The sequence below is a fragment of the Daphnia magna genome, linkage group LG6 (genome assembly GCF_020631705.1).
Source record: "Daphnia magna isolate NIES linkage group LG6, ASM2063170v1.1, whole genome shotgun sequence".
NCBI lineage: Eukaryota > Metazoa > Arthropoda > Branchiopoda > Diplostraca > Daphniidae > Daphnia > Daphnia magna.
The window spans coordinates 2,667,266-2,692,447 of record NC_059187.1 but is presented as its reverse complement, the minus strand read 5'-3'; the positions used below and the strand labels follow the sequence as shown (position 1 = coordinate 2,692,447).

General features: G+C 39.4%; 5 protein-coding genes and 3 long non-coding RNA genes across 16 annotated transcripts; 3 read left to right on the top strand and 5 right to left on the bottom strand.

Moving 5' to 3' along the window:
* Nucleotides 1–6,051: 6,051 nt before the first annotated feature.
* Nucleotides 6,052–10,691, bottom strand: LOC116925865 (neuropeptide F receptor). Its single transcript, XM_045174957.1, has 5 exons — nt 10,318–10,691; nt 8,374–8,786; nt 6,962–7,581; nt 6,749–6,863; nt 6,052–6,686 (listed from the first exon to the last, which is right to left on the bottom strand). The coding sequence occupies exons 2-5, from the start codon at nt 8,719–8,721 to the stop codon at nt 6,312–6,314; spliced, it is 1,458 nt and encodes a 485-aa protein (XP_045030892.1). The 5' UTR covers nt 8,722–8,786; nt 10,318–10,691; the 3' UTR covers nt 6,052–6,311.
* A 493-nt stretch (nt 10,692–11,184) lies between these two features.
* LOC116918764 (testis-specific gene A8 protein) lies at nt 11,185–13,066 on the bottom strand. The gene is made up of 4 exons (XM_032924517.2): nt 12,270–13,066; nt 12,085–12,198; nt 11,786–11,841; nt 11,185–11,716 (listed from the first exon to the last, which is right to left on the bottom strand). The coding sequence occupies exons 2-4, from the start codon at nt 12,100–12,102 to the stop codon at nt 11,308–11,310; spliced, it is 483 nt and encodes a 160-aa protein (XP_032780408.1). The 5' UTR covers nt 12,103–12,198; nt 12,270–13,066; the 3' UTR covers nt 11,185–11,307.
* Nucleotides 13,067–13,655: 589 nt separating this feature from the next.
* LOC116918765 (NADH dehydrogenase [ubiquinone] 1 alpha subcomplex assembly factor 2) lies at nt 13,656–14,707 on the top strand. Its single transcript, XM_032924518.2, has 4 exons — nt 13,656–13,807; nt 13,877–14,040; nt 14,268–14,357; nt 14,426–14,707. Exons 2-4 carry the CDS (start codon nt 13,917–13,919, stop codon nt 14,635–14,637), a joined length of 426 nt encoding a protein of 141 aa, XP_032780409.1. The 5' UTR covers nt 13,656–13,807; nt 13,877–13,916; the 3' UTR covers nt 14,638–14,707.
* An 89-nt stretch (nt 14,708–14,796) lies between these two features.
* On the bottom strand, nt 14,797–15,603 carry LOC123473924. Its single transcript, XR_006648462.1, has 2 exons — nt 15,281–15,603; nt 14,797–15,192 (listed from the first exon to the last, which is right to left on the bottom strand). It is a non-coding gene; the product is annotated as an uncharacterized LOC123473924 (long non-coding RNA).
* LOC116933717 lies at nt 15,539–22,477 on the top strand. 7 transcript variants are annotated; one of them, XM_045175552.1, is made up of 10 exons: nt 15,539–15,760; nt 15,848–15,958; nt 16,038–16,181; nt 16,241–16,409; nt 16,596–16,795; nt 17,734–18,323; nt 18,388–18,517; nt 20,086–20,168; nt 20,232–21,517; nt 21,570–22,477. In XM_045175552.1, the coding sequence occupies exons 1-10, from the start codon at nt 15,749–15,751 to the stop codon at nt 22,193–22,195; spliced, it is 3,351 nt and encodes a 1,116-aa protein (XP_045031487.1). In that variant the 5' UTR covers nt 15,539–15,748; the 3' UTR covers nt 22,196–22,477. The 7 variants fall into 7 exon arrangements, with proteins under 7 accessions (XP_045031487.1, XP_032780396.2, XP_045031486.1 ...); XM_045175551.1 differs by lacking the exons at nt 15,539–15,760; nt 15,848–15,958; nt 16,038–16,181; nt 16,241–16,409; nt 16,596–16,795 and adding exons at nt 16,915–17,005; nt 17,352–17,383; nt 17,466–17,537; nt 17,592–17,672; XM_045175550.1 differs by lacking the exons at nt 15,539–15,760; nt 15,848–15,958; nt 16,038–16,181; nt 16,241–16,409; nt 16,596–16,795 and adding exons at nt 16,967–17,216; nt 17,283–17,383; nt 17,466–17,537; nt 17,592–17,672.
* On the bottom strand, nt 16,241–16,628 carry LOC116918767. Its single transcript, XR_004391639.2, has 2 exons — nt 16,513–16,628; nt 16,241–16,432 (listed from the first exon to the last, which is right to left on the bottom strand). It is a non-coding gene; the product is annotated as an uncharacterized LOC116918767 (long non-coding RNA).
* Nucleotides 22,423–24,395, bottom strand: LOC116918761 (mitochondrial folate transporter/carrier). Of its 2 annotated transcripts, none has more exons than XM_032924512.2 (6): nt 24,200–24,395; nt 23,951–24,116; nt 23,631–23,825; nt 23,345–23,519; nt 22,919–23,067; nt 22,423–22,844 (listed from the first exon to the last, which is right to left on the bottom strand). In XM_032924512.2, exons 1-6 carry the CDS (start codon nt 24,393–24,395, stop codon nt 22,652–22,654), a joined length of 1,074 nt encoding a protein of 357 aa, XP_032780403.2. In that variant the 3' UTR covers nt 22,423–22,651. The 2 variants fall into 2 exon arrangements, with proteins under 2 accessions (XP_032780403.2, XP_032780404.2); XM_032924513.2 differs by having other exon boundaries at nt 22,919–23,064.
* LOC116918766 lies at nt 23,106–24,634 on the top strand. 2 transcript variants are annotated; one of them, XR_006648460.1, is made up of 5 exons: nt 23,106–23,271; nt 23,406–23,488; nt 23,954–24,144; nt 24,228–24,345; nt 24,521–24,634. It is a non-coding gene; the product is annotated as an uncharacterized LOC116918766 (long non-coding RNA). The 2 variants fall into 2 exon arrangements; XR_006648461.1 differs by lacking the exon at nt 24,521–24,634 and having other exon boundaries at nt 23,107–23,315.
* Nucleotides 24,635–25,182: the final 548 nt, after the last annotated feature.

The following is a 25,182-nucleotide window of genomic DNA, read 5'->3' as shown; positions in this document are numbered from 1 at the left end:
CGGGTTATATTGGGTCCACAGACAGGTAAAATAAAAAGCCAACCTGATTTTCCCTCATGTCTGCAAAAGTACATTGCCCCAGACATTTTAAAATGTGATTTTTCCTTCAAACAGTTTCACTGCATCCAAGAAACTGTAAGACAGGTCAAACACCTTGAGTTATCGGTCGGTCACCTTGCTACAATAAAATTGCTAAATCATATTTGTTTACCTGCCTTTCTAAATCCACAACGAAGTGACGAAACAGTTCCTTATTTACTTGTTTTCCCATTTTCTAACGCGTCTTGGACAACCTAATAATTTTCAATCTTGTATCAGAATAAATGTTTCAAAAGGAAGGGCACAGTAAATTGTTTCAATGTTTCAAGAGGAAGGGCATGGCGCATGGTAAATTATTTAAATATTGGAAGGGGAAGGGCATGGCCAAATCTTTTCAATATTTCAAAAGGAAGGGTAAATATTTCAAGAGGAAGGGCACGGCAAATTATTTAAATATTGGCAACCTAATCATTTTTAAACTTTTTTCAACACATGGTTTCAAGGGAAAGAGCATGGCAAATTATTTAAATATTTCCAGAGGTAGGGCACGGTATATTTTTGTCATATCCCCACACTTCTCTACCTGCATCGCTTGCTAAGCCTGTCCTCCCGACTAAAATGGATCGAAATAATACGTTGAATATCTTAAAATACATTTTCGGTTAATGAAAACCAACTTCGTTTTTCTTTTTTTGTTTCGATTCAACAATTTTTCATCGTCGTGATCCAATGTGAATAAAATGAGATCATCTACACAGGGCTATAAATTTTTTTTTTTTCATTTATTGAATATGAATACCAAGATTAATGATGATATGCTTCAAATTTATCTATTTCACCAGTGGTAATAAAGGAATTCCTCAATGTCAAGACTTTTCAAGCCAAATTGGATCTGCCATTGTTGTCATGACGTCGATCCCAATCAAAAAGAAAATGTGCCAAGTTTTGTGTGCGCATAACACGTACAAAAGCCTATAAACAATCGTCAAGGACAAGCAGAAACCAAGAGACAAACAAAAGGAAAACAGAAACGCAGACTGAGCAAATTAGCGTAGCCATTGGAAAGAAATCAACACAAGACTTTGACGTAAATTAACGAGAGGAAAAAAAAATCGAAGATCAAAGCATCAGGGGAACGTCAAATTCCGCAATTGCTTCATTTTGTTTTGTTGCACGTCATTCGACAGTGTCGGGATGTAATCACACTTGCAGTTTCTGGCAACAAAGTGTGTGGCCGACACATATGGGGATACCAGCAGAGACGTATAACTGTCAGATGTCTTGAGACGGAATGCATTCACTAATGATTCGTGTTTCGTAATTACGACTTGAAGAAAAAATAATTAAACATTATAAAGGAAATTTTGAATAATCTACTTTTATTTAAAATACAAAATGGAGTCTGCAATCGACCCGAATCGATCTGTGGCGTCAAATATAAGAAAAACAGAACGGAAATATTCTTTTAACCCAAATTGACTCAGTTTACTTGCCCTTTGAAACCTCATCCGGGGCCTCTTGTCTTTTTTGAACAATAAGTTCCTATGAAAAAGTGGAGCCATTATGTTTTTTTTGCTTGTATAATAAGTTTCCTCCATCTCGGCACTTTTAGTCTGGCACGAGAGTAATGATCCTTCTTACACGTCGTGTCAAATATTCCACGAAAATGGAACATTGAGCAGAAAAGTGACACGCAAGTTGACTATGGAACAATGCCATGTAGAAAAAAAGTGCAGACTAGAAAGCATTTTGTTTTTTAAATAATAAACTCACGTCCACATCATTCCAAAGATAATTAGACGTCATACTAATAGCGCCATATTTGACATATGATGCGCTAATGAGCTTTCATTGAGGATGAATTAGAATTGGACTAATAAAGACATTTAAGAAACGTAATGGTATTAGTTATCGTAGTTAATTGTCTCGTACGAGAATAACTGAACGTACTGGTCTCTTAGTTAGATATGCCTATAGAGTCATCATGAAAAATGTGTTAATCAATTGAGATTGTGGTCGTAAAAAGGGCTGAAGTTCATATCTCCAAGAGCTTAGGAAAAAATCCAATCAGCAGTTAAAGTAACCAGCTACATTCCAGACATACAAATAGTCATCTTTTATTGCTTGACTTCTGACATACTGGATGATATAAAATGATTTTACTATAGAAGAAATTGTTGATTAGTTGAAATATTCGGACGAAATTAAGGCCGTAAATTCTTTAGCTTAATTACTGCAGTTCCTTTTTTAAGGGAGACAACATATAAGTCGTGGAATTCGAGCATTCCATCTGTCATTGAACATGAATCAAATCGCTTTCAATTTTTTTTTATTGAAAATTTAAATGTTACTGGCAATCGCTTTACAAAAGTCCGGATCATTTGTCACAGAGGCGGATGACTAGCGGCTTCCGTTTTGCACGATCTAGCTATCGTTCGATATGAGAAAATGGGATCATTTATACGATTAAATCTTTTCCTAACGTTAATTCCGATTAATTCCTGATTAAATTCGTATATCCAAGGTAAATGATGTCCTTCTGCAAATGTTGACTGGCATAGTATTAAGTGACAGATTATACGCAGACGGACGAATTTCTCACGGCTGTCAGGTCATTTGAGCCGTGTAATGCTCCCGAACAATATATGGACGCGTCAGGATCACTGCCGAGTGAAATTATCGTTAACACAAGTCCTTTGGAAAGTGTTATCGATCATTGTCGAGTCCCGTAAGATGCAGCAAAAGTTCCCATTATCCCTTTCAGATTCCAGGAGGAGTCAGACGCGGTGGATGCTGAAACCTGCGTCTGTTGTCATCCATCAGATATTCACGACTATAGACTCATAAAGTGAATTCAGGCCGTTTTATATAGGAAAAACGAGTTGGATATAAGTATATCCGATCACGGAAGGAAATGATCGTCGTGACATCATGGACAATCATTGCGTCAGAGATTCGAGTGGATCAACCATATACACTTCTATACGGATCTCTATATAGTTGATTACTTTTTTGGATCTTCTCCAATATCCAATGCTGAAGAGGATCAACGTCCATCACAGAAATCCAATATGCTCCATTCAAACTTAGAGCTCTCGTCTTTGTGGGTGTTATAACGTAGCGTCTTGTACGCAATGCCCATCATCAGAGGGCTGTCCATAATATAGGAAATCCAATCCACTTCCAAGCTTCTGTATCTTATATACTTATACAATACAAGGTTATCGTAATGACTTCCAGTCCGTTCGCAAAGAATACTCCGGGAAAAAAAATGTTTCATCTGTTAAGGTATGAACGTGTAGGACGAAAATGGGGTTCGTCCGTCTATAACTGGCCGCTTTATCCTTCCCAAAGTTTGGTGGAACTCGTGGAAGAGTAAACTGGACCGATTGAGTACCAAGTTGGATATAGTTGGAGATATATACCAAAGGAACGTTAGTAGATTACGACCTGAATAGAAAGACAAAAGATGATTTAATTAGTTCAAATGACGATTGATTGTTGGACTTGAGCTGTGTTCGCGAACGTCGTCTAACGAGGCATCAAGTTTGCGGCCCTGCGTCTCCAATAAGTTATAGGTGATCAAGCAAACTCGGGGAATTGTAGAAGCTTAAAATAAAAAATGGATGACCTTTTTGTTATGTGAACAAAGCCGTCAGTGCATCAAGTATGAAAAGATCTTTCAAGACACTTTATATCCAGGCCAAAAAAAGTTGAACGTATAGCTTCACATGGCTCTCGAAAGTTCAAGAATCTACGTAACTGCGATCGATATGCCTGCAGAAGGTCCCTGCCGATATGTAAAACAACGCTTTGATTGATTCAGAAATTAAAACATAATCAAACGTTATATTAATCGATTGACAGCAAAGCCTAAAAATGAATTATTTCGTTCATTTTCGATTTAAATGCAAGAAGAACGGACGTCATTTTATGATGTATAAGTGCACTTGCAATAGATAAGTCCTGCATATAATAGAACGAGAGGCAGAGATCGTTGTGTTTCGTCTAGACGTTCTGTGAATGTTTAATGAGCACAGTCATTTATTGGAAGGCATGTATGCGTATCGCGTTTGTGCGTAGCAGCACACAAGAATCGACAATTCCATTAGACGCATTCCTTTTGTTTGGTCTAAACAAATAAATTTCACTGCTCAGTGAGGTTGTGATTGCATAAAAGATGTTCTGGCCATCTGAATAAACAACAAAGAGCAGGAATTACTTCCATCAGCTAATGAGAAAGTGAGTTCATGTTAAGACGTAGAATTTTATTTCATTCGTTTCTATTCTTTCATCAAAAAAATATTAAAAAAAAAAGTTAAAATCAGGTGAGACATTGATTTTCTCCTTTGTGCTTTCCCTTTTGAGTTACGCAACACTTTTTTCTAATGTCCTCCTGAAGTTGATGGCTTTTAGCCTAACACTAAAACAGCGTGCAACCTTTCGAAAATCGGATTGAACATGAAATTTTTAAAAAGACACTTGTTCCCTTATTCCTTGTTGGAATTTGCTCTTTATATTATCACAAAATAACCAAGTTCTGATTGTATTTTCTCGTCACACATCTTCTCGTTTTTATCTTCTTCAACACCAATCTCTCCATCCCGTTGAAAAAAATTTTTTTTTCTTCTCCTTCTTCCCTCTCAATTCCGGCCGTAATAGCTGTTGTCTGCCATTTTCAAAGCACACACTTTCGTGTCGTTTAGGCTGATGCGGGATTACAATTCGATCAGCGTTTATTTTCCTTTTCATCTCAGACGTCGCTCGCCCCGATTTCCAAGTTCTTATTCGCCACTAACATTGGGACGCACAAAAAAAAAATATCTTTTTTTTTGTTCGCGAGTTTCGTTGTTTATACGTCGTTCCACGTCTAGAACAAAGATAGCAAAAAATTAATTTCAAACTTTTTGATCTGTTTACCACCGAGATCATCTCCCAACATCTGGGAGGATATAGCGAATGAAGATGTTAAAGGTCTAGACACAAGCTGAAAATTATTTGTTGATTCCATCACGCGGTGTTTATAATCAGTAGGTGAAGTATAATCGAGAGCACCGCCCCCCTTTAACAAGACTAGTTTCAAAGGAATGAAAAGTATGAACGTTCCCTTTAGCAAAAGGAGAACGTGATTTATTTCTATATCGGCCATATTCGTGTGTGTAAATCTTTGTGGACACGTCTGTATACACACACGGTTCAAGTGTCAATAGCGTGTATTTACCGAGAACTGTCACGCTCGACTTGCGTTCCCTTTTCTCTGCGTTATCCAAACGAAATGCGTGCCTTAATTTAAGGAATACATGTTTAAGCTATATATAGAAAGAGGGGTGTTCAGTTGTACTTGAGCCATCCATTTGTATAGCCAAAATAAAAGTTTTTTCGTTTTTTTACGTCCTCCCTTTCTTTTCCTTGATGCAACTCACGAACGACATTGAACGTTTTGAGAGCTTCCGTCATGCCACTTTAATGGAAGGCCTGAGATAACAAAAGCGGGTGAACCGACTATGTAGATAGGCCGTATAATTCAAACACCATATTGTATTTTTATGTTGGAAAAGTATCCTGAGTGTTGGGATTTAAGTTGGAATCATATTTTAGAGGGATTAGGCGCACTGCCAACTGATGGTCACGGAATTAGACGGCACACGCCCTTCATGCTCGCAGATTGATGTACGAATGTCGCGGAGAAGACATCCGTTTTTAGATTCGCAATTTATTGGCAAGATTGGGTTGTAACCCATTTGGGTGTAACCCAAATCCAACGTAAAACGTTCTATAGTGACTTGTATTAATTATGAACGAACATTCCTGCAACGTATATTGATCGCTACAGTGTCGGTCCCTCTTCCATCTTGGACGACAGTTCGTTTCATCCCCGTCACTATCACAGTTTATCCTCCCCCCTCTAAAAAAAGGGACATTTCTTACCAAGTTTAGTAAGATGTGAATAGTAAATTAGACAGGCCCCATAACCGTAACAAATTGGTTTTTCGGAAAGGTAGAATCGTTACGTAATGACAGAGAAGCTCTATATGTATTACATTAACATCCTGTAGATTTGTGTGTACACGCAAAATTAGAACATAGAATAGGCTTTTATGAATGGCTATTGAACGTTAGCGGTAAGTGCATAGCACAAGTTTGCACGTGAGTCAAGTATAACAAATGTAATGATTAAAAAACTGAGTTTTGATGGAACTTCTCATACCAAAAGAAAGCGGGAGACTATACGCCCTAAAGTTGAGATGCTAATGGTTGCCGCACGTCATTCATCAAATTGGATGTTCGGCGTGAGCTGACATTGAGTTATTCTCTACGACATGATCGTTAGTCGAATCGACGTCCAGGTGGGTGGCGGCTTTCATTTCTGACTGACGGGCAAAATTGAACGACGTTGATAAAACGTTGACGGTTGCACCGCTCGTTTGGGACAGACCAATCATCGACATCCCCAATGGCTCCTGGGTCCGTTCTTCTCGTTCAACGATAACCGCAAGTTCAAGTCGCTTATTGTTCGTCTTGTCCAGCTGGATGCTCTGGCCGCCTATCTGATTTCGCCGTTTGGCGATGAAGGACGTGCCCAACCTGTGGAACTCTTTACGGAAGTTGTCATTCAACCAACCGTACAGCAATGGGTTAGCACAGGCCTATAAGACCAATTGACTTTGAATGAAAACATTTTATGCTAATTTTATGCAAATTCTTTTACCGAAGACATGCCGACCATATGACAAACAGCGTAGACAATCAACATCGTTTCCGTATCATCTCCAAACACGTTCCACGTATCTTCAACGACGTTGAACGTGTTCATAGGCAACCAACTGTTCCAAAACAATTCAGATGAAAATTAGATTTTTTTAATTATTATTATTATTATTATTTTTTTTTTTATTATTATAATAAAAAAAAAGATCCTCACCAAATGGTGAAAATGATGGAGATGGTTATAAGGAGAGTATTGGTTTTTCTAAGCTTCTCTTCTCTGGCGGCTGTACGGCAGTCTGTTGCTGATTCCTTAACTGCCGAATGCTGACCGGACTGGCCGTTACTGGACGCCATATTACATAGCTGTGGGCGTACCAGTTGATGATTCATGGTTGCCATTCGATCGTGAAGTTTGTTACTGATGCGAGCGTGAGCCACCGAGACGGTGATGATGGGCAGGGCGTACTGGACCAAGATGCTACCGATGGAATAAAGCGAACGGCCCCTCTCGTTAGGCCATTCTTCCAGGCAATAGTCGACGGACGTAACGGGCGAATTGGGTATAGGGATATCATGATGCTCCAGTGTGCGGACGATAAAAAGCGGAAGAGCCAGCACGATACAGATGGCCCAGATGGCCGCCAGGGCCAGCGATGCGCCCGTCAGCTGGAAAGCCCGTTTGGTCGGGTAGACGATCAGTTGGTAACGATCGAGAGCAATGGCCGTGATGGACAGCGTTGAGACGAAGATCGAAACGGCCTGAAGCGAGCCGACCATCTTGCACGAAACGGGAGAATTGCCTAACGGCCATGTGTACGACCGGATCTCCATCAGCTTATTCAATGAATAATAAATGTTTTAAACAGCGTTTGTTTTGAATAGAATACTTTGATCGTTTGCTCGGTTCAACGAAGACGTATAGCATCAAACAGATCGATTTACCCAGTTCAAATGGGAATGTAGGCGTAGAAATGTTAGCAAACGAACAGAATTTTTCTAACTTGTCAAATTCAACTGTTCCATGTTATGACGATGGGAGCAAAATACGGAAAATCATTTCTGAAAACGAGGACGTTGCAAATCCTATTTATCATCGGGTATAGAATTCTTAGGCCGAATAAATAACCGCCTACATTCAATTGGCATAAGTAGCCATCAAGCCGCATCAAAGTGGTTCCACGTATAATATTGCTTCTTATATAAACAGGGGAAGAAAAAAAAAGAGATTGGCTGGCGATTTCCCCCAAGAGCAATATCAAATGATTTTTTTTTTTCGTCGACTAGAAGGGACACAAATCGACATATGAGGCGGCCAGATGTTCCAAGAGTTTTGGGCAAAAATAGCATGGCAAAAATGCTTCCAATCTGTTGACTGGAACTAAACTTGTCTTTATTACAGTATATATATGTATACCCCCTTTGATATATATTTCTCATTAATAGATATATCGCCCTCTTGATGTGTTATTGCCATTCTCACGATGACCAATTGCTTGCCGGAAAGTCACACAATTGTCCATCCGAGCGCACAAACTTTCATCAATCACAGCTGACGACCATCATTTTATTATCTACAAGGGAATAGTTCCAGTTCCAGTTCATTTTTTGTTTTTGTTTTATACTTACCGTCAATGGCATAGTGATGAGGCAGAGGAGTAGATCAGAAATAGCCAAATTGACGACAAAGACGTTACGGGCCGTCCTCATGGCCGGCTGACGGGCAACGACATAGACGACAAGCGAATTGCCGATAGTGCCGAAGATGATGAGGATGCAATAAGCGGCCACCAGACAAAAGAAGGCGAGATCGTTAACGCGACGGTTGGAACGAAAACGTTCAATGACCGACATGTCCAACTCGACGGCGGGATCCGACGTTGAATTTGAGCCGTCGGTCGTGAACGATAAATTGAACAACGATGAATCCAGCTCGCCCGTCCTAAGTTCCAACGTTGAATTGGATTCCCACTTCATTGTGCATCATCACTTCCATCAGATGAATCGATTTTGTTGTTTAATTATGCACGCACGAAGTTCACCTGTTGATCGAATGGGAAATAGATCCAATTATTTCAAGGACAGAGATTAGTAGCCTATCTAAGTAATCCAAGCTAATTTAACATTAAATTGGTTTACTCTAACGCGTTTGCTCTTTCAAAATCAGAATCACTCGAATCAACAAAGTCTATCGTGTCAATATTGGATTTTCTTGCAAAAAGGAGAACCAATTTGATGGGTGTTTGTGTAAATTTAAATATTATGCGCAAACAGAACTTGTTTACATCCATCGGATGAACTGGCGGAGCCAACAGGAAACCCCATACATTGCAGATATATAGTCCCAACATTACAGATCTATACGGTTCCAAAAGTCTATAAATATTGACATCCAATGATTGGCTGCAACGATGGAAGTAAAATAGAGAGAGAGAGAGAGAGAGAGGGAGAAAAAGCAATCCTGTTGTTATGTCTCAAGGCGTCGTCTACTATATAATATGGGAGCCCATGTAATCCGATATAATAAGAAAGCTACGGAAAGGCGTTGTGCTTCATTAACAATCCACATCATTCTTCGTTCTCCGAGTGTAACGTTACGTTTCTCCATCGTTTTTTTCTTTTTCCTCATGCGTTTTCCCGCAACTGTTTCTGGTCATTAAGAATCGATATAGAAACACCCACCGCATTTTTCCTTTGTGGATTTCTTCTCCACCATTCCCGAAAATTGATGGAGGAAAAATTCCTTTACGCTTTCCGTCATCCGGAATGCGTGAGTCTGTGCGATTTTAATCACGCTACAGAAGAGCCGGAGCTATACGAGCCTTTGTGTACACAAAGCTGTTCCATATTCATCATTCCGTAGAGACGGCACGAGTACACTGCGGTGGCCCCCCGAGATCTCATCTCGATAGAGCCCAATGGCTTTTTACGTCTTGTTTCCATTCGATTCAAACGACTCAAAGGCAACCACAAATCTAATTTACCAGCCACACACACAAAAAAGGGGACATTTTGAACCAATCTAAAAAACAGCTTTTAGCATTGATGACTATACACACACTCGTCCGTTATAACCCGTGTGTAAATAACAAAACGTTAGATTTATGAATCTGGATTTTTTTTTAATTCTGGCCCTTAAGTGCTGAATAACATTTTTTTTACTTGAATCGCTAAAACATATTTACGGTTGAACAGCCTCTTCCGCCAAACATCAAAGCAATGCAGCACAAAGTGCCCCCACCCCCTTTTTTTTTAGCCGGATGAACATGTATGTAAAAAAAATATATAGCTTTGTGAATATCAATCAATAGTCCACATAAAAAGAAACGAATTTTTCTTTTCTTGAGGTAAAGCCTACAATAACAACGCTCTTTTAGCCTTGGATTGATGCTAGCCGGCCATGGTGGACCAGACTCATCAACGTGGATAATGTCATCCGTATGGATGGCTTTGGCGCTGAAATATTCGCTAAGCTTCTTACGGATTCACGAAAAAAAATCAGTAAAAGTATTTTTGAGATAGAAAAGCAACAAGAAACTAAGTTGTTACTATTTTTTTCATTTTTTGTGTGACCTGTTTTAGACACTTGATCGTGGGCGTCTTCGTCAATGCTTTCCAGGTATTCCGCTTAAACGTCTATGTAGCCGGAACGTGGAACTTGCACACTGTCACTAAGAATTCAATTACAGGGAATCAAAAAACTTTAATTTTAAAATTCACGTTCCATCCAATTCCATCTTCAATGTTCTCCCACGCGCACAGTTACACCCCAATGCTGGACAACTGATTTTCACGCGCCTCTTTCTTATGTGTCCCTTTCTACAGGCCACATCGGTCACACTCTCATTTCACAAAATACGTTTTTCGTTGAAGTGTTCGCGAAATAGTCAGAGGACTGTCAGGCGAGAGAGAGAGAGAGTAACATCTGTTGTAGACCAGCACGTAGAGGCAGTCTGGTTCTATATGCACAGCCCAAATGTGTAAGACGGACACATAACGTGAGTCACGCAAGCGCGTTACTTCGCACATTTTGTATGTAACATACATCGGCTAAATGGTCCATAAACTGAAGGCGAGTATATACAGGAACTTGTCACGCAACGTCACGCGTTTAAATTTACAACCTCCTGTGGAACGGAAGGTATAAAATCATCCGCATAAACGCTGGTAGGAGTGTAGCCTCACTCACGAATTTTATCGCTACATTTTCTACATGGTTTTCTGTTCAGTTTCTTATTGCGACCGGATGCTGTGTATCCATTCGCATTTCCTTCCTGGAACCCTTCGACAACGTATACGAGTTTTTGTGTTATTTTCGATTACATGCTCGAATTCAACTTTGAAACTGGCATTCTCCCAACTCAACATTCACACTCCTTTAATACTCTCAAGGATTTGAAAAAAAAAAATTAAAATTAAAAAATTTGAATTGATCACAAATTGATTTCGGAATAAGTGTAATAAGATTTGTAACCGTACTACAGAAGGAGAAGAGTATAATGTGAACTCGACGATCCAATCAATCGAGCGATAGAATTGTGATAGTTAATTGTTAAAACATTTTTAGTAAGCGCGCTGGGCGGTAGCGGATTGCTGAGCAGCGGGCGAAGCATAGGATTGGGCAGAAGCTGACTGGGCAGCGAAAGATTGTTGCTGGGCAGCAGCGGGAGCAGAGAATGTCTGCTGTTCAGCAGCGGGAGCAGCGGCCTGGGCGAAGGATTCAGCGGCGGAGGAAGTAGCAACTGGAGCGGATTGATGAGCTGATGCTGTTGGGTTAATAGTAATGCAAGAGCAGATCTGTTGGGTAGTTGTTGGGGCAGCTGGCAAGGCTGGGCTAGCTGCCGGCTTGGCTGGTTCAGCGAATACTGGGCTGTTCATACCAGCCTGCTGGCCCTGGGCAGCGAAAGATGATTGACCGGCCATCATTCCACTGTGGCCAGCATTTGCTGCTTGCGATGCCTGGCTCGATGATCTGTAAAAACGAGCAAATTTTTTACGATGAATGCATTGCGAGTTGCAAATTTAGATAAAGTTAACTTACTGCGACATGTATTGGCCGGAGCAAGAAGCAGCGAGCAGGACGCAGATCATAACTACCTGTAAAAAGATTTAAAAAAAAAGCAAACAAAAGTTAGAAGAACGGCTTATCTATAGAATAATTGAGTAGAGATTAGAAAACGTGAAAAATGGACAACAGGCTGTAGCTTAAGATTCATCCAATAATAATACAAGAATGACGGTGATGGTTTGTGGTACAAATATAAGAAAGAACTGCTAGGTCTTAAAGATAAACTAGTTTGGAATAAAATCTAGAAAATTGACAAAATTTTGAATACTCACAGATTTGAAGGTGTTCATGATGAAATGGTGAGTTGAGATGTTGACTGGAAGACTTGTGAAGATGAAGTGTGTGTCTTTCGAAGAAAATCGTGGGGCTTTATATACCCAAGTAAACTTCAATCAATTTGAAGAAAGTCCTGTTACTTGAGGCGGAAGACGGGGTCAAGAAAACAAACAAAACTGACCTGGATCAAAGGTGAAATGGTTGGTCGTTGCCTTTCACTAACCTGGTGAAAAAGCGAGGTCAGCGTCCCTAGCAACAACCTTTTTCTTTTTTTACCTGTGCCCGTTTGACCTACGATACATTTCGTTTAGATAAACATCTTTCTCAGCTGTGGATGTGGAAAACAGTCTGCCAATCCTTTTTCCTTAACAAAATAAGAGTATGAACAAAAGAAACTGGGTCACATACAGGTAAATATTGCCTTCTTGTTGCTAGGCTGATTTCCTATATTTCCAAACAGTTCCACGAACTATGTTTACGACGTTAAACTGGAAAGAAATACGCCAATTACAAAAGAAAACGATATTGTGCGTATCACTTTGATAAAACAATATATGTCAGAGGATGAATCAAAATTTGCCTGTATCTGTTGACACAAAGCACTTGAGGAGCAAACATTTTTCGATAAAGGGTAGATTATGTTACGCCAAAGAAACAACTGTCTGATGGCTGTCAAGACGGAGGAAACGATCAGCAGGTTTGTCAACATAACGAAGGTAATGTGACAGATGAGATGGTAATGGAGACAAGTACTTTCGAGTTTGCACAGCCGTCATCGGTGGATTTTGGTGTCTGTTGTCGATATTTGCCTGATTTTCCCAGAATCTCTTAACGATAATCGAAATGGAAAGCAACTGGATGGGTTGCCAACGAAACTGTAAAGAATGGTGGGCATTACGAGGTAACAGAGGACTGTAAGAGGGGGAGGAGGTAATAGTACTGGAAGATTTTACACTGAAAAATACAGCTTCGAATTCTGATCGTGCTTCAATTGAAACAAGAGATATTCGTGAATTAAAAATTTTGGTTTTCGACGAAAGCATTTGTTTTGAAACGAAATCTAGCCAGCAATGGAAGATAACCTACTTTAAGCTGGAGCTTAAGAAGACCCCTCAAAAATCAAAAGTTTTTAAATCATGAATGTTTTCAATTTCGTCTATATCACGCTCTTAATCAAAATTTTTTTGTTTTCTGTTTATTATTTGGATATAATTTAATGGCGTAGGGTATTTATACTCATGCATTTAAATTTTCATCATGTTGTTCATTAGCTTCGCTTTTGTTAGCATTTTTAACGCTATATTCCTACATGTATTTTATGGCGAAAAAGCAGGTATTTTCCATAGTAACTCGAGTACTATGCAGCCATAAATGCCTTTGGCTACTATGGCCAGTTACCTTAGTTACCATTTCGGCCATTTTCAAACACCCAAACAAGTTACCGATAAAAAAATCGCTGGAAAGAAAAGGTGATAATCGATTCTTTATAAGAGCCTATAACCATGGTACCTATAACCATGCTATAACCAAGCTATAACTAATATTTCGGCGTAAATATTGTCCCTAGGTTACATGACGTTGTTGTTCTAGCGACCTCGGTTGGCAACCCAAAATGGCACGCTTTTGGCTACCTGAATAAGGTGTATATTCTTGGGCTAAAGCGGCGCGGTTCTAGCGCCAGAGTATTTACGTAATAAAGCAGACGAACAGTTGTAACTTGTAAGCTAGGAATCGTTCGTAAAGTTCTTTTTCATGTCTATGCGATATTTCACAAAGTTTTTGGTTTAGGAATCATTTAATAATTATTAAAGATCCGTCGTTTTGCAAAATGTCAAGAAGTGTGTGGTCAAAGGTTTTCGCCAATTTCGTCAATTCTTTAAGACCCCGCCAAACTAAGGGCAATCTTATGGGTGAAGACTACATGTTCAACAAATATTATGAAATACCTGCAAGTACGTAAATCAACGTAGGTCTATGTATACACTGGCAATCTGAGACTACTTAGTAGTATAATCGTAACTTTTAATCGAACGGCTTTCAAATTTTTGAAACCTATTTAAATGCAAATGCATTAAATTTGAACCATTTGTAAACTATCAATGTACTCGTAAACTCCTTGAAAGATTAATTCACTTGTGTGCAGTAATATCTATTCCATTAAAATGTATTTCTATCCAAGATCCCAAAATTGGGAAAAGAAACCCATCCCGTTGGTTTGTTCCTATTGAAAAGGATAACTTTGAACAGGAATTACCTGCTGAATGGGAGGGTATATGGTTTATACATTATTTGCCTTGAAATAATACAATAAGAAGTTATATTCTTATTCCTCCCCAGCTTGGCTTAGAGGAAGAAGGAAAGAAGTTCCAAATACTGAAGAAGTCCTTAAAAATTTGGGAATTATGCAAATAAAGAAAATCAATGCCAAAAAAGTGGCTATTGAAAATCCATTTGTTCATGAAGAAAGTGAGCTTCCTGCACCAACATCCAAATTCCCTGTTCTCAAAGATTATGAACTACCAGATCAGATGATGAGAAAAAAGACATAGTTTCTTTTGTTGTTGCTATTTGTGATTCATTAGTTGTATGTGAATGCTAATAGATTCATTTATAAATGAAGTGTTCAACTCATTTTCAGTGCACAGTCAAGGACATTTTCCTGTCCATTCATTTGCTACATACACACAAAAGGTCTGTATAGCATGTAATTCTTTTTATCATTTTATTGTATGGAAATTCAGAAAAAAAAAATATTTACTGTAAAAGAACATCAATCCCCTTTAGCTTTTCTTGCTTTAGAGATATTAGTGTCTCGCCTTGCTTTACGTTTTAAATCCTTCTCCTGTGCTTCTAAAGCTTTAGCAAGTTTCATTGACAGGAAAACAGATAGTAAGAAAAATGGAGACAGGCACAGCAATACATAATAGATAAAATCCCAGGGATTCTGAGCCGCATACAGAATGATTGAATTGAACCAGCCTTCCCAAGTTGAAGCGTCAAGATTCAAGCTGGGTCGAACCACAGTCGGCTCCCCATTAATAAGTTCTTCGATGGTTCCCGACAAATCGTCACCAATTGTTTCAAACTCGTCCATTCTTTGCTACCTGTATTAAAAAAACTTCCTTATTGCTATTGTCAATTTTAAACAATGGAGAGTACTAAAATTAAGTAATAAAATAATCTGTAGCCTACCTAGAGTTATAACTAATGTGGTTTTGATTTCGAAATCTGTCAGACTTCAGACGAATACCGACAAGATAAACAATGTTATAGCTAGAACATGGATGTCATTTTTTCAAATTTTGCAACTCAAAAATTGTTTTCAGAAATTTTAAGGGCTAAGTTGTTTTTTCATTAAATTAAAACTTTTGCCTCAAAAATAGGAGCAACAGATATGCTAATTGATAAATATGCATAATTTATGTAATGCCATTTGGCAACCTAGAAGTTTTTCTCATTTCCTTTTTCATTTCATCTTTCAGTTTCAGTTTGAACACGAGAAGATCTATAAGTTTAGTTTTCCTTGTATTTATATTGTCAGTATCAATTTCCCTGTCCAAACACTCGTCTTGTACCGCCACTGGGTGTCAAATTTCACAGGCATAATTTAACTATAAGCTCTACATTAAGATTCCTGTGTTTAGTTACAACCACCAAACAATGTCTCGCAGGGTAATTTATTGGTTTTGCCATGACGATATAATGGCATACATGGTCCGTCATACAGTCACGTGCTTATCCTGTACATGTGTTTTTTAGGGATCAAGCCAGAAACAAAGCTCCCAGCCATCTCAGAGGAATCAGTCACAAAAGGCAAATTCTTCGCAGTTCCAACAAACTGCACAAGAGATAATTGATCTGGACAGAATGGTATAATACATATTAAACCACAATAAATAGGAACTTGGGAAGGTAGAAAAATATACTCTCTATATTTTTTGTATAACAGGTGGCTGAAGTAATCCAGTATTTCTTGATCATGGAACAGAAAAAGTTTCCCGTAAAAAGAAATGATGTAATGAAATTAGTTCCTGGAATTTCAGCAAAGAATTTCAAAACTGTTATTGCCCAAGCACAAACATACCTAGATGATGTAAAAGTCTGCTTTAACCAACTTGGTTTACATTGTCTTATCAAAATTTTCCTTTTCAGGTGTTTGGCTATTTACTTCATGAATTTGATGAAAAAAGTGGCCATTATGTTCTTTTAAACCAAGTCATTATGCCAGAAAATTTACCTCATCAAGATCTATCTGAAAGCAATACTATCCTGTTCTTGACCTTGTCAGCTATTTTCTTGTCAGAGGGTTGCATTGGTGAAGGTATGTATTGTCATCATATCATCCTACAATATAAAAACTGTTATGATGATAAAAATGTCTGAAGAACTCGTGTAGACTGATACTACACAACTTCCTTACTCACTAAGTTTAAGTCTGATGGTGTTTATGGGAACTGCAGCTATTGACTTCTCTGCAACATTGATAAGAATCTTAATTTCTCATTAGATGAAGTGTGGAACATGCTCGATATCCTTGGATACAAACCAGAAAATCACAAGAAACTCGTTACTAGCGACTTTGTTCGTCAGCTTTATATCAACTTGGAGGTTATTCCACAGTCAGACCCACCAAGAATGAACTTTACCTGGGGTGAACGTGCAACGATTGAGTTTACTAAAAAAGAAATTCTCGCATTTGCTGCTAAGGTACCAGTTTATTTTAAATTATCAGCCATCCGTTGAATCAACGAGATAAACGTAATCGTTCCGGTTTCCTTTTCTATTGCTTTCCTACAGATTTACGGCCAGCCTCCTGAACAATTTGGAACGCTGTGGAATTTGGCAGATAAAGAGGACAAAGCAAGGGAAGCAAATTGATTTATACTTGATGCAGAAATCTTTTGTATTTACTTTGTTGTAAGTAATTTTTTAACAAACTTAGAAGAAAACTGAAAACATACTGCATGTGAAAAGAAAATTTCTACTTCAGTTTTCTAAAACTGAATTTGAAAACTGAAAGCGCGCGGATACTTTGTTTATTGTTTTGTCCGCTGTCTGAGGTTGCTGCTCACTAGATGGCTATGCAAATGTCAGATCGAGCTAAATTTTTTGTCTCGTTGGGGCTAAAGTTAACTCGAAAACAAATTGCTTGTTTTAGAAATTTAACCTGTCATCTAACAAACATCCTCTCTAGGGGGTGGACTGGATTGTGAAAGGTTTGCTAAGGGAAATCATTGTATTTTGGTTTGACCACTGCGTCTAGGTGTCCATCACAGTTGACGCTGTACCTAAAAAGTGGGTTCACAATACGAGCTGCACCCAGAACGGCGGCAATATTTGAAAGAGTTGATCGAACTGTTTTCATATCGTGCTTTAGATGGAGGGACCATCAGGAGCTTCAAGCAGTGGTACAGGATACAAAAGATCAAGAGGCACCAATTGGACAGAAGTATGTGGATCAATAATACTACTTTCTCGTAACTTCATAACTTCTTGAAATCAGGAAGAAACAGAACAGTTGTTGGAGGCATGGGCAGATAGAGAAGTTCAAGTGCTTCTGGATAGTGGTCCTCACAATAGGCAGGTACCAGACACTTCTCAAAGGCATTTTCATATTACAGTAGATCTCAAGATAGCTTTTGTAGGCTTTTGAAAGAGTGTCTTTTAATCTTGCTGAACACCACATGGACAAGACACCAAGCCAATGCCGTGAAAAGATCAAGAAGCTTAAAACCATGTATCGCAATTTGAACAATCATGGAAAAGTTTCAAAAAACATTCGAGGACGCCTAATGCACAAGCTCCACCAAGTGATGGAAGGTATTCCTAGTGTATCTTCAGCCATTAGCAAATGCCGTAGCGACGATACCACTTGTAATCATGAGGAAATGGATGGGGCAGAAACCGAGGGACAAACGTCAAATAATGTCATGGGTGATGATTTTGTGGAAAAAAGCTTTGGAATACCAATCAAAATGAACATTTTGTTATCAGATGAGGACTTTCTTGATGACGACAGCAGTGCTAGTTCAGATCCAGAATCTGTATCCAGCTCTGATGCGGAAGACGTAGCTCCTCAAAGACGAGTCCCAAAACATAGAGACAGAAGAAAGAAAACATCCCGGAAAAGAAAGGAAAGCCGTTCCAAAAGACGTTCCGCAGTCTACGTTCTCATCGACAAGGTTATTAGCGCTCAATCAGCCGCTAACGAACGATTTTCAGCTTTGGAAGAAAGGTTGTATAAATAAAATTAAAATCAAGGTAATTTGACGTAATCAGATTACGCTGTCATGTGACAGACGGCTATTGTTGGACAAGGAACTGGAAGAAAAGCGAATTGAAGCCGAGGCCGCTCGGCAAGAGGCGCAACGACAACATGAACTCAGGCTGTTGAGTACGATGGCTCAGCAGATGGCCTGCATTCTCAAGGTAAATAGCAATTTTATTTCGCTCTCATTGGCATCAATCTAAGCTTCTCGGTTGTTTACTGTAAAATATTTCTGTTTAAAAAAAAAAAAAAAAAAAAAGAGTTTCAACCCGATGGCGTTTACCGGTTCCCGCTGTGAGACGGTCGCCACGCCCATTACAATGGATGTCTCCACAGGTGACAGGACTAGTGGTGACGCAGGCGGTCCGTCCAAACCACACGAGGTCAACGGCTGCGTTCATTCGAATGACTACACGGACGGTACCGTTTATTCGGCCATGTGACGCAGTTTTTTTTCGTCTCTGACGAAAAATCTGCTGTAAGGTTGAAAGCGACGTAATACACATTCTGTAATACGTTTGCCCAGCCATACACTAGAGCCGAGATAATTAAACGGTAACGGAGATGTATGTCGGACAAATGTATGTTGTTGCAAACATTCTCCACATTTCCTTTCGGCCCGTATAACGGCGCAATTATTATGAATATATTGTATGTGTCTGCCGGTAGATACAATTACGTTAATCTTTTTTTCATTTTTCCACTTCCGTGCCTTTTTCATATTTTCAAGTATTTAAATGTTGATTATAAAACTTGACATTAAAAAAAAAAATTGCAATCATAGTAGTTATTTTTTGCAGCCTTGTTTCTTGTTTTTAATGTCAACATCCTTTGTGGTCGCTGTTTTTTTCCCTCCCGCTCAGTTCCGTGAATTGCACTTGGTTTATAGTCAAGGAGAACCGCGTCTATTTGCACTCGATCGTATTATTTTTTATATTCTTGTGCTGTTGTTCGATCGAGTTACCTTTTAAAAGTACCTCCGGTCATTTGCCTGTCGAAAGCTTATGCCCTTTCTCTTATTTTTCATTGAATAGTTGCCATTAGCTTTGTTAAGGACTGATTCAAACGAATCGTTAATGTGATACGCGTGCTCACAATCGCTAATTATAAGGTTGGTAGCATTTGATTACACGAACGATATTACCCTTGTTTGAACAAAGTTTTTGACACTTTTTTTTTGTCTTTCTTATGTCATTGTACGATGCCTTATAGTACGTTCCAGCTGCCTGAGAGTTATCGACCAAAGAATATTTTTCTCAACAAACGATGACGGCGGCAAAAAAAAGATGGTTTGTGGTACATTGCTGGGAAAAGGGAAGGCTAAGGGTCGGTGTTTACCTGACGAGTATGTGGAATGGCAGCCATCCGGAAACATTCTATTGTCTAGTTGCGGTCAGACTAAAAAAGAAGCTTTTGCCCGCTGGAGCATGAGGCCCTTGCTTTCTACACCTCTACCAATCATGAACTTGCTCGTTTTTTTGTTTGTCTATTACTATCCATGAAGATTGAGGAAGCAATAAGTCATGATCCCAATTCCCGTTCTGATCACACGGATGCGGAAATTGTAGTAGACTCGGTTTGCTTGAGATCCTTTCCCTATCATCGCTGCATTTTAATAATTAACATTGGAAAGCAAAATTTATTTGGGAATTTTTTTCCAGAAGGGGATTTACCATTTTTCATATCAAACTCTTGGATGTTATTATCTTTTTACTTTTTACGTGTTTAGGACAAATTAAGCAAATGTCACGGTCGGATTGCCCGCAAGTCTTTCGTGCGCTTCAGCAAACAAGATGGAACGCCACAACATGGGTAAGAACTACAGTTTTGACGGTTTGCCATTTGCTGTTTTAGTCTCAGTTTGGTTTTGGATAGGCAAGTGTTCACACGTGTGAAAACCAGGATGGAGCTGAATTCTTGTTTCAACCAAGACCAAAACCCAGCGGCTTTCGTACGTGACTGGCGGAGCAAGAAAATTTCACCCACCAATAAGTCAATCAACCAGGATACGGCACCGATCGTTCGACGTAAAACTGTTATTACCATCGGATGTCCGAGCGAATTAAAAGGCTCTATTTACCAACCGGAAGACCACACTGTATCCGCATCGGAAGTGGGCGAAACAGCTTGCGGGAGGATTAGTATTACTGTCAAAACTCTTCCGAAAACAGGTATACGCAAGATACCACAAGGTCCTATTTTTAATTGTGACCTTCACGAAGAAGAAGAAGAATGGAAGGACACTGTGCCGTTTAAATCTTCTTCCGTAAGCGATCCATCGTGGATTTACGTCCCAACAAAGTCAGTTCAACCTTTTTCATCAAATCATCAACTGACGGCATGGCAAGAAGAACAACCGTCACATGATTTCGGTGCAACTTTGGTAAGTAATTCATTCAAGGCATCCAATAAAAAGAGCTGTCCCACAATTGATGTAGACGCGGACCAGCAATTTGGTAATCGAAAAGTGAATTCGGATGCTGTGATCAGCAAATTGGATTCGCCGAAAGTTTGTGCGAAACCCACTTTCAATGTGATTATGAGTGGCGAATCAAAGATTCTTCATTTGGCGGAACAGGATGCCTGGAGTATTGAAAAAGATGCTTGCAGAGTTGAGAAGAGTCCAGTCAGTTCGATATCTCGTTCTCCAATCGGCTATCGGGATTGGTTAAAATCACTTGATCGACTGGAGGGCGAATCTTTTCCTAATCAGATCCATTCGACAGTCGATAAAAAGATGAAATATCAAGAAGTGAAACAATCTACTGATCCTGTTACAATGGTCAGTAATTCCTCTGCTATTATTCAACAAGTTGAGAGTCTTTCAGCTCCCAGAAGCATCTTGAAAAATGGACAACATGAATGCGATTATGACATCCGTCAAGAAAAGCTTGATGGGGTCCAAAATCAACAATATCAAAACAAAGCTGTCCAGGCAAAAATTGTTCACGAAGACAAGCCTATTAACATGCATAACAAAACGCCACTAAATTGGACTGATGAAAGATCTACTTCAAGTCTTGTTGGTTGGACTGCAACATTTAATAACATCACAGACTCGAAATTCAATAAAATGGTACCAACTAAAGAAGTTACTCATCATGCTGTTCCTTCCAAAAATGAGGGCTTCACAGCGAATCATCAACCGACCACGACCAGAGGTAATACAATGATGATTTTAATTAGTGTTTTTCATAATTCCCCGTTTATCAGTAGACAGGGCCAATACTATGGATGTCATCAATAGAAACCAAATCAACACAGTCAGGTCACGCAGTTCCTCCGGCTGCTGGAAACAGAATTTCAGCACCCAGGATGGAACTAATGAACAAGCCCTTTCATCCGGAATGGATCTTTCCAAAGCAACTGAGCTTGTCCGGCACTTCTTCAATGCAGAAGATGTTGATAATCGGCAAAGTTATTCCTTAGTGGTTGATAAAAGTAAATTGAGCGCAACGAAATCCATCTTGTCATCAGAAAACGAGCAGACAGCACACTTGATTCCGCATGTGCTTCAAGGATCAGTTCAGGATCAACGTCGTGGGCGAACACCGATCAAATCGAAAATTCCACTGCGGATCCCGAGACCTGCCAGCAGCTCCGCTTTTTCGAATTCCAACAGTTCGACATTGATGACACCAGCAGCTGTTGTGGAGAAAGGAAGTAATTCGAATTTAAGAAATAATGCTTCTAAGAACAAAGCTGTGCCGAGTAAAATCAAACCTCCTTCAGTCGGAAGGACAAGATCAGTGGATAGTTCCAGACTAACTAGTCCATTATCAAATTACGTATTGTACAGCAATGTAACAATGGCCAGAGATGAAATGATGATTCAGTAAGCAAAAGTTATTCCATTTAAATTCACATTCGATATTTTTTGAAATCTTATTAACATCTTCTGGTTGAATGGGTTTTCCCCGTCTTTTTTCTTTTTAAAATTGCAATTGGTATTACTAACACAGCAGGCTTTCTATTTGCCCAGTCACGTTTCGTTTGTCTGGACCGCTTTGAACTTCATTTTGATTTTATTATTCGTCCAATGTAGTATCTAATAATGAATTCAAGGTTTTGTCGTTTTGTAATTATTTCTCTGTGTATCAATATAACTCGATGACAAAATAGTATTTTGTTTTCGCATTAATTCGTGAAATGGCCAATACTCTGGAAAGAACTCTTTCAGAATCCTTTCCTCTCTCTAATTATCAGGAAAGATTATTACAAAATAGACATAACAATAACATATTAAATTTTGGGCTATTTAATATTGGGTTTTGAATTTGCCTGCTGGCAGACTTCTAGAGAACAGCTGGAGTAAGAGGAGCACTCGTTAAAGTGGTGTTGTCAATAGTTTGGCTTGAGCTGCTCGATGCCACTGAAACTAGATTGTGAGACACGTTTTCGTAGACGACAAACGTGATGGCCGTTGCTGGTGTAACCCTCAGCAACGTGGGCAGCATTCCCTTGTAGAATCCTCGTACTCCTTCATGTCTATACATTTTGAATGAAGAAAAAGATTCGTATCATGCGTTTACATCAAGCAGTCGTATCTTGTCGTGAACGACCTCCATGTCCGCGTAAGCATGTCGATTACGCCGTTATGTTCGTGATACTGGTCTTGCATACGGGTACGCATCAATTGGTAGGGATACGTGGCTGTGACTGCAATCAACTTGGACATGGCAGCAAAAGATAAATACGTCATCGTACTCTGCTGAATCACAGGCGGGAAAACAAAAATTTTACGGTTAAAATCACAAGTGGCAACCTGGGATTCGATCGAAGCAGAATCATTTTTGAGTTTTGACAGACAAAGAAAAACGTGGGTCGTATGATTAAAATCTATAGGCAAAGAATCTCGTTTCGAATTGACTGAATCTGCTTAACAAATTCTGTGCTGTAAAATTTCAGTTTTTAGGTAATTATAACGAACTATGTTAACGACTGACGAGGCCATTAAATGTGAGAGAAACTGTGACTGTAAAACATACCATTCTAGAGTCGATGGACATGTTTCGGTGTTTGTTGTAACCGTTTTTCATCTCCTCGTAGACCATAAACTGGACGGCACTGTGCGAAACACCAAACACTCCAGGAAGAAATCCCCTGTACAGACCTCGAATCCCTTCGTAACGGTAAGTTTTCACCAGTGCATCCATTATTCCCCTAATTACAAATTTCACCAACTAATCACCAGTAAACATACACATTTGGTTTGTTTGCGATTCATTTTCTCAAATAATTTACTGTGAGAGGAGAAAACTTTATGATGTATACTTGTAAAGTTTTTGCTCCGAGACGCATTGAGAATTGACACCGAATTGAAGACACAGCCGAGTCTTGATTACCCAGATGGGATTAGTTAAGACGAGTGTGACTATTCCAGCTTCAGCGGCTGCCATCACATGCCGTGCTGGACCCAATGGTTTGCTAGGGTCGTCACGCTGCAGCTCTGCTTTGAGTGCGTCGTAACTGATGGTGATGTAGGCGTAGCATAAACATGTATACGTGGGAAAGTTTAGTTCTATGTACCCCACTGCTTATTTTTTATTTGAATGTATTACAAAAACAATGTTTGAAAAACTGTTATTATTTACAAGAAAAAGTAGGAGCCCCAAGTGCATCCGGCCGTCAGGATGCCCAGTGTTACGCCTCTGTACAAACCGTGAACGCCATCGGTTCTCGTGATGCTCGTCAGGACGTCGACGAGGCCGCCGTAATGAGGACGCTGAACACCAGCACAGATCAAACGACTGCCACTTACTTTTCGGAGAGAAAAATACAGAACATGGTAATTAAGATTAACTTTACATATAGGAATTATGTTTTGGGTGTTAATGAGCAACCTGCTAATCTGGTTCTTATCGTGTCTAGGGGATGCAGGATGGTAGTGGAAACTACTCCGCCTGCAATTCCGGCTACGAGGTGTTCGTATTTGATCTGCTGATAGCGACGGAATAAGGCCGTCATGGGACAACAAACACAAGATGAGGTGAGATGTTTTGGTTCATTTTCGATGTTGATGCTAGATGAGCTGGTCATTTCAAAGTTTTTTGCTATTCCTGTCGAGGGAAAATCCAGACATAGAATAGCTGAACATTTGGTATTTTTATTTGTAAACGCTCTGGTTTAAACCACATCAATTTGTCGATTGAATCATGTCTTAGGTTGCTATAGATGCACGCACTCTACCTTTCCAGATTCACGTTCGGTATGCCAACAGTATTGCGCAACAGCTTGTTCAATCTAGCTAGAAAGAAGGTTGAATGCTATTATTAAACAAAAAGCCTTTCACGGTTGATATTATTCGGCTCACGAAGCGTCTCTTTTTTTCCCACGGCCACCAGTTGAATAATCTTGATATCAAAGTAAAAAGAACAGAGCATTTTCTATTATCTTAACTGGCACAATTTTCGATTAGATGAAATGGAAATAAAAACCTTGATTGTTGTTTTCTTAACTCGACCACCAATTTGGTCGTTTATGATTGGCGTGACCTACCGTGTTGCGTGTTGTATGACTCAGAGTTGCACAAGTAATCTTGACACTGAGGAATCCTCTGTAAACCATACAGATCCGCACAGATCAAGCTTACACGCACACGCTGTTTTATTTTAGTCGATATCCCGCGTTCAGCAGTTTTCAGCTCCCCGCGTATCGATTATTGAATTCCGCTGATAGACGTAAAATATTTTGTGTATGTAATCGGCAGAGGAAAGTCGGTCTTTTTAATGCCACCGTAAGAAAACAACTGAGAGAAATGTCAAAACGAACGACAGGGTACAGATTTTTTCGATTTAACCAGCGGGACACCGGCTAAAATCGTGTT

Excerpts from the sequence above, each read along its gene's own strand:
- LOC116925865 (XM_045174957.1), bottom strand. The coding sequence starts at position 8,721 with ATGAAGTGGGAATCCAATTCAACGTTGGAACTTAGGACGGGCGAGCTG. Across the intron at positions 7,582-8,373 it reads TCATCACTATGCCATTGACG|CTGATGGAGATCCGGTCGTA; the intron begins GTAAGTATAAAA and ends TCATTGAATAAG. Across the intron at positions 6,864-6,961 it reads TCCATCATTTTCACCATTTG|TTGGTTGCCTATGAACACGT; the intron begins GTGAGGATCTTT and ends GTTTTGGAACAG.
- LOC116918764 (XM_032924517.2), bottom strand. Across the intron at positions 11,717-11,785 it reads TCCGGCCAATACATGTCGCA|ATCATCGAGCCAGGCATCGC; the intron begins GTAAGTTAACTT and ends TCGTTTTTACAG.
- LOC116918765 (XM_032924518.2), top strand. The coding sequence starts at position 13,917 with ATGTCAAGAAGTGTGTGGTCAAAGGTTTTCGCCAATTTCGTCAATTCT. Across the intron at positions 14,041-14,267 it reads ATATTATGAAATACCTGCAA|ATCCCAAAATTGGGAAAAGA; the intron begins GTACGTAAATCA and ends TTTCTATCCAAG. Across the intron at positions 14,358-14,425 it reads ATTACCTGCTGAATGGGAGG|CTTGGCTTAGAGGAAGAAGG; the intron begins GTATATGGTTTA and ends ATTCCTCCCCAG.
- LOC116933717 (XM_045175552.1), top strand. Across the intron at positions 16,182-16,240 it reads CACAAACATACCTAGATGAT|GTGTTTGGCTATTTACTTCA; the intron begins GTAAAAGTCTGC and ends TTTCCTTTTCAG. Across the intron at positions 18,324-18,387 it reads TTTTCAGCTTTGGAAGAAAG|ACGGCTATTGTTGGACAAGG; the intron begins GTTGTATAAATA and ends GTCATGTGACAG.
- LOC116918761 (XM_032924512.2), bottom strand. The coding sequence starts at position 24,395 with ATGACCAGCTCATCTAGCATCAACATCGAAAATGAACCAAAACATCTC. Across the intron at positions 23,520-23,630 it reads TCGGAGCAAAAACTTTACAA|GGGAATAATGGATGCACTGG; the intron begins GTATACATCATA and ends ATTTGTAATTAG. Across the intron at positions 23,068-23,344 it reads TGTCCATCGACTCTAGAATG|CAGAGTACGATGACGTATTT; the intron begins GTATGTTTTACA and ends CCTGTGATTCAG.